This window comes from Takifugu flavidus, chromosome 15 (assembly GCF_003711565.1).
Source record: "Takifugu flavidus isolate HTHZ2018 chromosome 15, ASM371156v2, whole genome shotgun sequence".
Taxonomy (NCBI): Eukaryota; Metazoa; Chordata; class Actinopteri; order Tetraodontiformes; family Tetraodontidae; genus Takifugu; species Takifugu flavidus.
In genome coordinates, this window is record NC_079534.1 from 13,586,439 (window position 1) to 13,600,484 (window position 14,046).

At 43.3% G+C, this 14,046-nt stretch overlaps 2 protein-coding genes across 2 annotated transcripts; both read left to right on the forward strand.

The window, feature by feature from the left end:
* The first annotated feature begins 117 nt into the window (after window positions 1-117).
* Window positions 118-3,357, forward strand: LOC130538529 (trichohyalin-like). Its single transcript, XM_057056196.1, has 3 exons — window positions 118-634; window positions 1,877-2,643; window positions 2,728-3,357. Exons 2-3 carry the CDS (start codon window positions 2,083-2,085, stop codon window positions 2,803-2,805), a joined length of 639 nt encoding a protein of 212 aa, XP_056912176.1. The 5' UTR covers window positions 118-634; window positions 1,877-2,082; the 3' UTR covers window positions 2,806-3,357.
* Window positions 3,358-12,685: 9,328 nt separating this feature from the next.
* On the forward strand, window positions 12,686-13,498 carry LOC130539187 (CXXC-type zinc finger protein 1-like). The gene is made up of 2 exons (XM_057057377.1): window positions 12,686-13,007; window positions 13,092-13,498. The coding sequence occupies exons 1-2, from the start codon at window positions 12,741-12,743 to the stop codon at window positions 13,167-13,169; spliced, it is 345 nt and encodes a 114-aa protein (XP_056913357.1). The 5' UTR covers window positions 12,686-12,740; the 3' UTR covers window positions 13,170-13,498.
* The last annotated feature ends 548 nt before the right edge of the window (window positions 13,499-14,046 follow it).

Genomic DNA, 14,046 nt, shown 5'->3' on the forward strand with positions numbered 1-14,046 from the left:
ATTTAAATATAGAGCCTGGGGAAAAAATAAAGCTGTTTAAATGGAGTTTAGAGTATTTCTTTAAAACCTTCCAAATTTCGTTTGAATTAGAAATATTACTCAATAAATGAAATCATTTTTAAAGGATGATTAGATGTACCTAATCATAACGTATTGCGTCACTTCCTGTCTCCTCAATCGTTGTTGGTTGCACGGTGTGTTGTATTCACTTAAAATTGAACACTTGTTGTGTTGTATTCACTTTAATTAAAATTTGAACACTTGGGACATTCTAGTCACCTGATAACAGTGAGAAATAACCCATATTAAACAAATACCGGGCTCCGCCGATTATCAGCGTTAGCATGGCCTCACCGTCTGTTTCACCCGGTGTCTTTGTCTGTTCAGCGTGTGAAATGTTTAGTTACTCCTCTGCCTCCTTTAGTGAAGGGAATAGGTGCAGAAAGTGGAGTTTATTAATGGCTCTGGAGGCGAGACTTAGTGAGCTTGAGACGCGGTTCCGCAGCTTGGAGTTGCGTCAGGTAGCCAGGAGAAGCTAGCTGCTGCGGAGCCGCCTAGCGTAGCTACAGCTAGCGGTCCCCCGGCAGCAGCCAGGGCGGCTGGGTGACGGTGCGCAGGACTCCAGCGACCATAGGTAAGTGCATTCCGGGGGCCAGAGCGGGCGACATAGAAGCCAATCTAAAGCTGCTGGCGAGAAGTAAACGTAAATTTGGTAAAGTTATTATTCACGTCGGAGCCAACGACACCCGGCTTCGTCAGTCGGAGGTCACCAAAATTAACAGAGTCGGTTTGCAGCTACGCAAAAACGATGTCGGACTCCGGAGCATTCTCTGGTCCCCTCCCCAATCTGGCCAGCGATGAGATGTTGAGCCGCATGTCGTCGCTCCGTCGCTGGCTGTCACGGGGTGCCCCGAAAACCAGGTGGCCTTTGTAGACAATTGGAGCAGTTTTTGGGGAAAACCTGGTCTGGTTAGGAGAGACGGTGTCCATCCCACCCGGGATGGTGCCTCTCTCATTTCTAGTAATTTGGCTAATTTTATTAGACCCAAAGTGACCTGACAATCCAGGGTCCAGACCAGGATGCAGAGTTGTAGTCTTACACACCTCTCTGCTGCTTCCATAGAACCCTCATCCACCAACAATAACATATTTAACACTATAGAGGTAGTCTCTGTTCCACGGTTAAAAGTTCACCAAGCACAGAGCAGGGGAGCGGTCAATCACCATAATCTTATTAAAATTAATACCAAAGCACAAGTTGGGGAAACTAATATCACAATTAAGTGTGGACTGTTAAATATTAGATCTCTTTTGTGTAAATCCCTGTTATGCAGGACCTGATAGCGGATCATCACATTGATTTATTCTGTCTTACTGAGACCTGGCTTCAGGAGGAGGATGTTAGCTTAAATGAATCTACTCCTCCGACCCATCTTAATTATCATATTCCTGGTGTTACCGGTCAAGGAGGGGGAGTGGCAGCAATCTATCACTCCAAGTTATTAATTAATCCCAGACCAAAACATGGCTCCAGTTCATTTGAAAGCCTGAGTCTTGGCATCACCCATCTGAACTGGAGGACAGAAAAGCCACTTCTGTTTGTGGTTGTATATCGGCCCCCTGCTGGGCCACATTCAGAGTTCCTGTCTGACTTCTCTGACTTCTTATCTGACTTGGTCCTTAGATCAGATAAAGTCATTATTATTGGAGACTTGAATATGCATGTACACGTTGTAAATGGCAGCTTTAGAAATGACTTCATTTTATTACTTGAGTCAGTTGGTTTAAACAGTTGGCATTTTTCTCTTTGATCTTAAGTTGGCCTTTTAGTCTTTGATCTCCTTTGAATCAAACACATCAGGTCTATCTCTTTAAGCACACGCCTGAGGAGCTCAACACTCTTGTACCACACTGGTGACCAGCAGACGCATCGATGGCACAGCGAGGAACCCAGCAGCTGAAGGCAGAGCAAGAACCACTGGAATCATCAATGGAGACTTGGAGGAAGAGAGGGTCCAGCACCTCAGAGAAGCCCTGGCAGAGAAGGAGGAGCAGCTCAGCAGGGCAGTGAAGAGGCATCAGATGCGGACTGTGGCCCATATGGAGACCCTGACCCAGCTGAACACCTCGCAAGCTGCTCTGAAGGAGAGCAACCTCAAATGTGCTTCTCTGGAGGAAACCCTCCACAGTCAGCAGCAGGAGAAAGAGGAGCGACACAAGAGAGAGCTGATGGAGCAGGAGGAAGGCTTCAATCAGAAGCTCCTGGTGATTGAGGAGGAATTTGTGAGGAAGCTCGAGGAAGAGAAGCACAGATCTAATGAAGAGGAAGAGGCCTTGAGGCAGCAGCTCTTTCTAAAAGAAAAAAAATTCAACAAACTGCTGGAAGAAGAGCAAAATAAATATAACGAGATGATCGTTGATAAAGAAGGGTCGATGAAGCAGCAGCTGTTGACTCAAGAGGAGACGTATAACAAGATGCTGGCTGATGTTTGTCAGCGGTGGGAGACGACATCTCAAAAATGGGTCCAGATGAGGGAAGAGCTGGAGCAGAAGGTCCTGGAGAGCCAACGGTTGAGGCAAGAGGAGCAGGAGAGGACCAAAGAGGATCTCCAGAGGCTCTCTGAAGCGATCCTCCAGCTTGAGGTGAGATGCTTTCGCCTTTGTTCCTCTTCCAGAAGATTTCAGATGATGTTCAGTGAAATCTAAAACAATCTCTCTTTTCTGCAGCTTCAAGTATTAAAGAAAAAGAAGAAGAAAAGCTTCTGGAGATGGGTCTGCAAAAGGATGAGGTTCTGGAAAAGATAGTGAAGAACAATTCCAGAGCTCCCAAAGCCCTCCTCCTCCTCCTCCTCCTCCTCTAGATCCTGACTTCCACAGCGTCACATTCAAGATTCAAGATTCAAGATTTACTTTATTCATCCTCGTAGGGGAATTGAATTGTAGAAGCAGCCTAACGTGGATTAATATAACTGTAGTGCAGGTTTTGTATTTACAAAGTATAGAAATAGAATAAATAAATACAAATAAGATTAGAATGTTATAAGTATGTATACAGCATATAGTATAAGAATATATATAATATTTACAGAATATAATATATGCATATTATAAGCATTATAAGCATATATACATAAATATAGAAAAAATAGAAATAAAATTACAACATAAATATTACAATTATTGTTATTGGCTGGGTTTGGATGAATTATAGAGTTTAATGGCGGACGGCAGGAATGACTTCCTGTACCGTTCCTTAGAGCATCCTGTCTTCATCAGTTTTATTTTAAAGTATAATCATTGTTTATGGTCTATGTTTGGATCTATGATGTCGAAACAATAAAACTCAAAGTAAACCACCAGATTGTAGATGTTGTCAATGGCAGCTTTAGAAATGGCTTCATTTCATTACTGGAGTCAGCTGGTTTCCTCCAGCAGATGAACCAACCAACTCATAGCTTCAACCACACCTTAGATCTAGTCCTGACTTATGGTGTTGAGGTAGAACATGTGTCAGTGTTCCCTCAGAACCCCCTCCTGTCAGACCATTCTTTGATCACTTTTACATTTATGATTAAGGATTCTTCTATGCTCAGAGCACAGTCTGACTATAGCAGATGTCTTTCAGATAATGCTGTAGCTAAGTTTAAGGAAGTGATCTCTGTGCTGATCCCAGGACCAGCGTGTGTTTCCCCAGGGATCAGTCATTATAATCTGAGCCCTGCTGAGGTTGACTCTATTGCTGAAGGTGCAGCAACCTCACTGAGAATCACACTTGATTCTGTTGCCCCCCTGAAAAAGAGAATAGTAAATCAGAGGAGGTGTGCCCCCTGGTATAATTCACATATCAGGACCCTCAAGCAGAATGTGTGAAGACTGGAAAGGAAGTGGCATTCTTGTAAAATAGACAGCTATCATGTAGCCTGGAAAGACTGTCTATTAGTTTACAAAAAGGCCCTCCGTAAGGCTAGAACATCTTATTTTTCTTCTTTAATTGAAGAAAACAAGAACAACCCCAGGTTTCTTTTCAGCACTGTGGCCAAATTAACCAAGAGTCACAGTGTTTTAGATCCACGTATCCCTTCTTCCCTTAGTGGTGAAGACTTCATGACTTCATTCTTTACTGATAAAGTTCTAGCTATCAGAGAGAAAGCTAACCAGGCCATCCCTACAACTGGACCATCACCAGATGTGCTGACCGTGGGAACATACAGGTTCTCCAACGAGCCCCTAAACTCCTTCACCCCTATATATTTTTCTGAGGCATCATCGCTAATTCAGAAATCCCAGACCACCACGTGTCCTTTAGATCCCATCCCAACACACCTGTTGAAGGATGTTTTACCATTGATAGGCAGCTCTATCCTGGACCAGATCAATGGTTCTTTAGTGACAGGTTATGTACCCCGGTCCTACAAGGTGGCAGTGATTAAGCCGTTGCTTAAAAAAACATCACTGGATCCTGATGTGTTAGCAAATTATAGGCCAATATCCAACCTTCCTTTTATCTTTAAGGTTCTAGAGAAGGTGGTGGTGACTCAGTTACTGGAGCACCTGCAGAGGAACAGCCTGTTTGAGATGTTTCAGTCAGGCTTTAGAGCTCATCACAGCACAGAAACAGCACTTCTTAAAGTTACTAATGATCTTCTCATAGCTTCAGATCATGGACTGGTCTCTATGCTGGTTCTGCTGGACCTCAGTGCTGCTTTTGATCCAGTTGATCACAGCATCCTGTTACAGAGACTGGAACATGTGATTGGGATGAAAGGGACAGAACTAGACTGGTTTAGATCAGATTTATCCGATAGATACCAGTTTGCTCATGTCCATGGTGTTCCCTCCTCATACAGCAGGGTGTTGTTTGCTGTTTGAAACCTTTAGGAAAGAGTAATAATGGTGTCGGCTAACGAGCTTTAACGGTAGGAAATTTTGGAAATGTTCATTTTAAGGTTTGTGTCTTTGCTTTACTTGTCTGAAGAAGGTCAAATATGAGAAACTCTTAACACAATACAAAAAAAAAAAAAGTAAAAAAAAACATGGACATTTGTCCCATAAGTACCTGGAATGCAAATACTCTGTTGGTTTTTTGTGTACAATAGTTGTATATACGAATAAAAGTGTCCTGAAGTTGCAACAGCTATTGGAGGTCTTATTTAAATATAGAGCCTGGGGAGAAATAAAGCTGTTTAAATAGAGTTTAGAGTATTTCTTTAAAACCTTCCAAATTTCCTTTAAATGAGGAATATTACTCAATAAATGAAATCAGTTTTAAAGGATGATTAGATGTACCTAATCATAACGTATTGCGGGTAACGGATTACGTCACTTCCTGTCTTCTCAATCGATGTTGGTTGCGCTGTGCTCGGTGTGTTGTATTCACTTAGAATTGAACACTCTGTGTGTTGTATTCACTTAAAATGGAACACTTGGTGTGTTGTATTCACTTTAATTAAAATTTGAACACTTGGGACATTCTAGTCACCTGATAACAGTGAGAAATAACCCATATTAAACCAATACAGGGCTCCGCCGATTATCAGCGTTAGCATGGCCTCACCGTCTGTTTCACCCGGTGTCTTTGTCTGTTCAGCGTGTGAAATGTTTAGTTACTCCTCTGCCTCCTTTAGTGAAGGGAATAGGGGCAGAAAGTGGAGTTTATTAATGGCTCTGGAGGCGAGACTTAATGAGATTGAGGCGCGGTTCCGCAGCTCGGAGTTGCGTCAGGTAGCCAGGAGAAGCTAGCTGCTGCGGAGCCGCCTAGCGTAGCTACAGCTAGCGGTCCCCCGGCAGCAGCCAGGGCGGCTGGGTGACGGTGCGCAGGACTCCAGCGACCATAGGTAAGTGCATTCCGGGGGCCAGAGCGGGCGACATAGAAGCCAATCTAAAGCTGCTGGCGAGAAGTAAACGTAAATTTGGTAAAGTTATTATTCACGTCGGAGCGAACGACACCCGGCTTCGTCAGTCGGAGGTCACCAAAATTATCAGAGTCGGTTTGCAGCTACGCAAAAACGATGTGGGACTCCGGAGCATTCTCTGGTCCCCTCCCCAATCTGGCCAGCGATGAGATGTTGAGCCGCATGTCGTCGCTCCGTCGCTGGCTGTCACGGTGGTGCCCCGAAAACCAGGTGGCCTTTGTAGACAATTGGAGCAGTTTTTGGGGAAAACCTGGTCTGATTAGGAGAGACGGTGTCCATCCCACACGGGATGGTGCCTCTCTCATTTCTAGTAATTTGGCTAATTTTATTAGACCCAAAGTGACCTGACAATCCAGGGTCCAGACCAGGATGCAGAGGTGTAGTCTTACACACCTCTCTGCTGCTTCCATAGAACCCTCATCCACCAACAATAACATATTTAACACTATAGAGGTAGTCTCTGTTCCACGGTTAAAAGTTCACCAAGCACAGAGCAGGGGAGCGGTCAATTACCATAATCTTATTAAAATTAATACCAAAGCACAAGTTGGGGAAACTAATATCACAATTAAGTGTGGACTGTTAAATATTAGATCTCTTTTGTGTAAATCCCTGTTAGTGCACGACCTGATAGCGGATCATCACATTGATTTATTCTGTCTTACTGAGATCTGGCTTCAGGAGGAGGATGTGAGCTTAAATGAATCTACTCCTCCTACCCATCTTAATGATCCCATTCCTCGTGTTACTGGTCGAGGAGGGGGAGTGGCAGCAATCTATCACTCCAAGTTATTAATTAATCCCAGACCAAAACATGGCTCCAGTTCATTTGAAAGCCTGACTCTTGGCATCACCCATCTGAACTGGAGGACAGAAAAGCCACTTTTGTTGTGGTTGTATATCGGCCCCCTGCTGGGCCACATTCAGAGTTCCTGTCTGAGTTCTCTGACTTCTTATCTGACTTGGTCCTAGATCAGATAAAGTCATTATTATTGGAGACTTGAATATGCATGTACACGTTGTAAATGACAGCTTTCGAAATGATTTCTTTTTATTACTTGAGTCAGTTGGTTTAAACAGTTGGCATTTTTCTCTTTGATGTTAAGTTGGCCTTTTAGTCTTTGATCTCCTTTGTATCAAACACATCAGGTCTATCTCTTTAAGCACACGCCTGAGGAGCTCAACACTCTTGTACCACACTGGTGACCAGCAGACCCATCAATGGCACAGCGAGGAACCCAGCAGCTGAAGGCAGAGCAGGAACCACTGGAATCATCAATGGAGACTTGGAGGAAGAGAGGGTCCAGCACCTCAGAGAAGCCCTGGCAGAGAAGGAGGAGCAGCTCAGCAGGGCAGTGGAGAGGCGACACATGAGGACTGTGGCCCATATGGAGACCCTGACCCAGCTGAACACCACACAAGCTGCTCTGAAGGAGAGCAACCTCAAATGTGCTTCTCTGGAGGAAACCCTCCACAGTCAGCAGCAGGAGCTAGAGGAGCGACACAAGAGAGAGCTGATGGAGCAGGAGGAAGGCTTCAATCAGAAGCTCCTGGTGATTGAGGAGGAATTTGAGAGGAAGCTCGAGGAAGAGAAGCACAGATCTAATGAAGAGGAAGAGGCCTTGAGGCAGCAGCTCTTTCTAAAAGAAAAAAAATTCAACAAACTGCTGGAAGAAGAGCAAAATAAATATAACGAGATGATCGTTGATAAAGAAGGGTCGATGAAGCAGCAGCTGTTGACTCAAGAGGAGACGTATAACAAGATGCTGGCTGATGTTTGTCAGCAGTGGGAGAGGACATCTCAAAAATGGGTCCAGATGAGAGAATTGCTGGAGCAGAAGGTCCTGGAGAGCCAACGGCTGAGGCAAGAGGAGCACGAGAGGACCAAAGAGGATCTCCAGAGGCTCTCTGAAGCAATCCTCCAACTTGAGGTGAGATGCTTTCGCCTTTGTTCCTCTTCCAGAAGATTTCAGATGATGTTCAGTGAAATCTAAAACACAATCTCTCTTTTCTGCAGCTTCAAGTATTAAAGAAAAAGAAGAAGAAAAGCTTCTGGAGATGGATCTGCAAAAGGATGAGGTTCTGGAAAAGATAGTGAGAACAATTCCAGAGCTCCCAAAGCCGCCCTCCTTCCTCCTCCTCCTCCTCCTCCTCCTCCTCCTCCTCCTCTAGATCCTGACTTCCACAGCGTCACATTCAAGATTCAAGATTTACTTTATTCATCTCCGTAGGGAAATTGAATTGTAGAAGCAGCCGTGGATTAATATAACTGTAGTGCAGGTTTTGTATTTACAAAGTATAGAAATAGAATAAATAAATACAAATAAGATCAGAACGTTCTCAGCATAAACAGTATACAGCATATAGTATAAGAATATACTGTATATAATATATACATAATATAATATATATATTTTAAGCATATAAGCATATATACATAAATATAGAATAAAATAGAAATAAAATGACAACATACATATTACAATTATTGTTATTGGCTGGGTTTGGATAAATTATAGAGTTTAATGGCGGACGGCAGGAATGACTTCCTGTACCGTTCCTTAGAGCATCCTGTCTTTATCAATTTTATTTTACAGTATAATCATTGTTTATGGTCTATGTTTGGATCTGTGATGTCGAAACAATAAAACTCAAAGTAAACCACCAGATTGTAGATGTTGTCAATGGCAGCTTTAGAAATGGCTTCATTTCATTACTGGAGTCAGTTGGTTTCCTCCAGCAGATAAACCAACCAACTCATAGCTTCAACCACACCTTAGATCTAGTTCTGACTTATGGTGTTGAGGTAGAACATGTGTCAGTGTCCCTCAGAACCCCCTCCTGTCAGATCATTCATTGATCACTTTTACATTTATGATTAAGGATTCTTCTATGCTCAGAGCTCAGTCTGACTATAGCAGATGTCTTTCAGATAATGCTGTAGCTAAGTTTAAGGAAGTGATCTCAGTGCTGATCCCAGGACCACCGTGTGTTTCCCCAGGGATCTATCATTATAATCTGAGCCTGCTGAGGTCGACTCTATTGCTGAAGGTGCAGGCACCACCTCACTGAGAATCACACTTGATTCTGTTGCCCCCCTGAAAAAAAAAATAGTTAATCAGAGGAGGTGTGCCCCCAGTATAATTCACATATCAGGACCCTCAAGCAGAATGTTTGAAGACTAGAAAGGAAGTAGCATTCTTGTAAAATAGGCAGCTATCATGTAGCCTGGAAAGACTGTCTATTAGTTTACAAAAAGGCCCTTCGCAAGGCTAGAACAGCTTATTTTTCTTCTTTAATTGAAGAAAACAAGAACAAGAACAACCCCAGGTTTCTTTTCAGCACTGTGGCCAAATTAACCAAGAGTCAGTGTTTTAGATCCACGTATCCCTTCTTCCCTTAGTGGTGAAGACTTCATGACTTCATTCTTTACTGATAAAGTTCTAGCTATCAGAGAGAAAGCTAACCAGGCCATCCCAACAACTGGACCATCACCAGATGTGCTGACTGTGGGAACATACAGGTTCTCCGACGAGCCCTTAAACTCCTTCAGCCCTATATATTTTTCTGAGGCATCATCGCTAATTCAGAAATCCCAGACCACCACGTGTCCTTTAGATCCCATCCCAAAACACACTGTTGAAGGATGTTTTACCATTGATAGGCAGCTCTATCCTGGACCAGATCAATGGTTCTTTAGTGACAGGTTATGGACCCCGGTCCTACAAGGTGGCAGTGATTAAGCCGTTGCTTAAAAAAACATCACTGGATCCTGATGTATTAGCAAATTACAGGCCGATATCCAACCTTCCTTTTATCTCTAAAGTTCTAGAGAAGGTGGTGGCAACTCAGTTACTGGAGCACCTGCAGAGGAACAGCCTGTTTGAGATGTTTCAGTCAGGCTTTAGAGCTCATCACAGCACAGAAACGGCACTTCTTAAAGTCACTAATGATCTTCTCATAGCTTCAGATCATGGACTGGTCTCTATGCTGGTTCTGCTGGACCTCAGTGCTGCTTTTGATCCAGTTGATCACAGCATCCTGTTACAGAGACTGGAACATGTGATTGGGATTAAAGGGACAGCACTAGACTGGTTTAGATCAGATTTATCCGACAGATACCAGTTTGCTCATGTCCATGGTGTTCCCTCCTCATACAGCAGGTGTTGTTTGCTGTTCGAAACCTTTAGGAAAGAGTAATAATGGTGTCGGCTAACGAGCTCTAACGGTTAGGAATTTTGGAAATGTTCATTTTAAGGTTTGTGTCTTTGCTTTACTTGTCTGAAGAAGGTCAAATATGAGAAACTCTTAACCAAATACAAAAAAAAACAAAGTAAAAAAAAAAACATGGACATTTGTCCCATAAGTACCTGGAATGTAAATACTCTGTTGGTTTTTATGTGTACAATAGTTGTATATACGAATAAAAGTGTCCTGAAGTTGCAACAGCTATTGGAGGTCTGATTTAAATATAGAGCCTGGGTAAAAAATAAAGCTGTTTAAATAGAGTTTAGAGTATTTCTTTAAAACCTTCCAAATTTCGTTTAAATAAGGAATATTACTCAATAAATGAAATCATTTTTAAAGGATGATTAGATGTCCCTAATCATAACGTATTGCGTCACTTCCTGTCTCAATCGTTGTTGGTTGCGCTGTGCACGGGGTGTTGTATTCACTTAAAATGGAACACTTGGTGTGTTGAATTCACTTTAATTAAAATTTGAACACTTGGGACATTCTAGTCACCTGATAACAGTGAGAAATAACCCATATTAAACAAATACAGGGCTCCGCCGATTATCAGCGTTAGCATGGTCTCACCGTCTGTTTCACCCGGTGTCTTTGTTCAGCGTGTGAAATGTTTAGTTACTCCTCTGCCTCCTTTAGTGAAGGGAATAGGTGCAGAAAGTGGAGTTTATTTAAGGCTCTGGAGGCGAGACTTAATGAGATTGAGACGCGGTTCCGCAGCTTGGATGGAGTTGCGTCAGGTAGCCAGGAGAAGCTAGCTGCTGCGGAGCCGCCTAGCGTAGCTACAGCTAGCGGTCCCCGGCAGCAGCCAGGGCGGCTGGGTGACGGTGCGCAGGACTCCAGCGACCATAGGTAAGTGCATTCCGGGGGCCAGAGCGGGCGACATAGAAGCCAATCGTAGTAAACGTAAATTTGGTAAAGTTCTTATTCACGTCGGAGCGAACGACACCCGGCTTCGTCAGTCGGAGGTCACCAAAATTATCAGAGTCGGTTTGCAGCTACGCTTAAACGATGTGGGACTCCGGAGCATTCTCTGGTCCCCTCCCCAATCTGGCCAGCGATGAGATGTTTTGCCTCATGTCGTCGCTCCGTCGCTGGCTGTCACGGTGGTGCCCCGAAAACCAGGTGTCCTTTGTAGACAATTGGAGCAGTTTTTGGGGAAAACCTGGTCTGATTAGGAGAGACGGTGTCCATCCCACACGGGATGGTGCTTCTCTCATTTCTAGTAATTTGGCTAATTTTATTAGACCCAAAGTGACCTGACAATCCAGGGTCCAGACCAGGATGCAGAGTTGTAGTCTTACACACCTCTCTGCTGCTTCCATAGAACCCTCATCCACCAACAATAACATATTTAACACTATAGAGGTAGACTCTGTTCCACGGTTAAAAGTTCACCAAGCACAGAGCAGGGGAGCGGTCAATCACCATAATCTTATTAAAATTTATACCAAAGCACAAGTTAGGGAAACTAATATCACAATTAAGTGTGGACTGTTAAATATTAGATCTCTTTTGTGTAAATCCCTGTTAGTGCACGACCTGATAGCGGATCATCACATTGATTTATTCTGTCTTACTGAGACCTGGCTTCAGGAGGAGGAGTATGTGAGCTTAAATGAATCTACTCCTCCTACCCATCTTAATGATCCCATTCCTCGTGTTACTGGTCGAGGAGGGGGAGTGGCAGCAATCTATCACTCCAAGTTATTAATTAATCCCAGACCAAAACATGGCTCCAGTTCATTTGAAAGCCTGACTCTTGGCATCACCCATCTGAACTGGAGGACAGAAAAGCCACTTTTGTTTGTGGTTGTATATCGGCCCCCTGCTGGGCCACATTCAGAGTTCCTGTCTGACTTCTCTGACTTCTTATCTGACTTGGTCCTTAGATCAGATAAAGTCATTATTGGAGACTTGAATATGCATGTACACGTTGTAAATGACAGCTTTAGAAATGATTTCATTTTATTACTTGAGTCAGTTGGTTTAAACAGTTGGCATTTTTCTCTTTGATGTTAAGTTGGCCTTTTAGTCTTTGATCTCCTTTGTATCAAACACATCAGATCTATCTCTTTAAGCACACGCCTGAGGAGCTCAACACTCTTGTACCACACTGGTGACCAGCAGACGCATCGATGGCACAGCGAGGAACCAGCAGCTGAAGGCAGAGCAAGAACCACTGGAATCATCAATGGAGACTTGGAGGGAAGAGAGGGTCCAGCACCTCAGAGAAGTCCTGGCAGAGAAGGAGGAGCAGCTCAGCAGGGCAGTGAAGAGGCATCAGATGCGGACTGTGGCCCATATGGAGACCCTGACCCAGCTGAACACCACACAAGCTGCTCTGAAGGAGAGCAACCTCAAATGTGCGTCTCTGGAGGAAACCCTCCACAGTCAGCAGCAGGAGAAAGAGGAGCGACACAAGAGAGAGCTGATGGAGCAGGAGGAAGGCTTCAATCAGAAGCTCCTTCTGAATGAGGAGGAATTTGTGAGGAAGCTCGAGGAAGAGAAGCACAGATCTAATGAAGAGGAAGAGGCCTTGAGGCAGCAGCTCTTTCTAAAAGAAAAAAAATTCACAAAATGCTGGAAGAAGAGCAAAATAAATATAACGAGATGATCGTTGATAAAGAAGGGTCGATGAAGCAGCAGCTGTTGACTCAAGAGGAGACGTATAACAAGATGCTGGCTGATGTTTGTCAGCGGTGGGAGAGGACATCTCAAAAATGGGTCCACATGAGGGAAGAGCTGGAGCAGAAGGTCCTGGAGAGCCAACGGTTGAGGCAAGAGGAGCAGGAGAGGACCAAAGAGGATCTCCAGAGGCTCTCTGAAGCGATCCTCCAGCTTGAGGTGAGATGCTTTCGCCTTTGTTCCTCTTCCAGAAGATTTCAGATGATGTTCAGTGAAATCTAAAACAATCTCTCTTTTCTGCAGCTTCAAGTATTAAAGAAAAAGAAGAAGAAAAGCTTCTGGAGATGGGTCTGCAAAAGGATGAGGTTCTGGAAAAGATAGTGAAGAACAATTCCAGAGCTCCCAAAGCCCTCCTCCTCCTCCTCCTCCTCCTCTAGATCCTGACTTCCACAGCGTCACATTCAAGATTCAAGATTGAAGATTTACTTTATTCATCCTCGTAGGGGAATTGAATTGTAGAAGTAGCCTAACGTGGATTAATATAACTGTAGTGCAGGTTTTGTATTTACAAAGTATAGAAATAGAATAAATAAATACAAATAAGATTAGAATGTTATAAGTATGTATACAGCATATAGTATAAGAATATATATAATATTTACATAATATAATATATGCATATTATAAGCATTATAAGCATATATACATAAATATAGAAAAAATATAAATAAAATTACAACATAAATATTAAAATTATTGTTATTGGCTGGGTTTGGATGAATTTAATGGCGGACGGCAGGAATGACTTCCTGTACCGTTCCATAGAGCATCCTGTCTTCATCAGTTTTCTTTTAAAGTATAATCATTGTTTATGGTCTATGTTTGGATCTATGATGTCGAAACAATAAAACTCAAAGTAAACCACCAGATTGTAGATGTTGTCAATGGCAGCTTTAGAAACGGCTTCATTTCATGACTTGAGTCAGTTGGTTTCCTCCAGCAGATGAACCAACCAACTCATAGCTTCAACCACACCCTAGATCTAGTCCTGACTTATGGTGTTGAGGTAGAACATGTGTCAGTGTTCCCTCAGAACCCCCTCCTGTCAGACCATTCTTTGATCACTTTTACATTTACGATTAAGGATTCTTCTATGCTCAGAGCACAGTCTTACTATAGCAGATGTCTCTCAGATAATGCTGTAGCTAAGTTTAAGGAAGTGATCTCAGTGCTGATCCCAGGACCACCGTGTGTTTCC

Bases quoted from the DNA above. Each gene is read 5' to 3' on its own strand.
- LOC130539187 (XM_057057377.1), top strand. From the start codon at position 12,741: ATGCTGGAAGAAGAGCAAAATAAATATAACGAGATGATCGTTGATAAA. The intron at 13,008-13,091 runs GTGAGATGCTTT...TCTTTTCTGCAG, and splicing joins AAGCGATCCTCCAGCTTGAG to CTTCAAGTATTAAAGAAAAA.
- LOC130538529 (XM_057056196.1), top strand. From the start codon at position 2,083: ATGCGGACTGTGGCCCATATGGAGACCCTGACCCAGCTGAACACCTCG. The intron at 2,644-2,727 runs GTGAGATGCTTT...TCTTTTCTGCAG, and splicing joins AAGCGATCCTCCAGCTTGAG to CTTCAAGTATTAAAGAAAAA.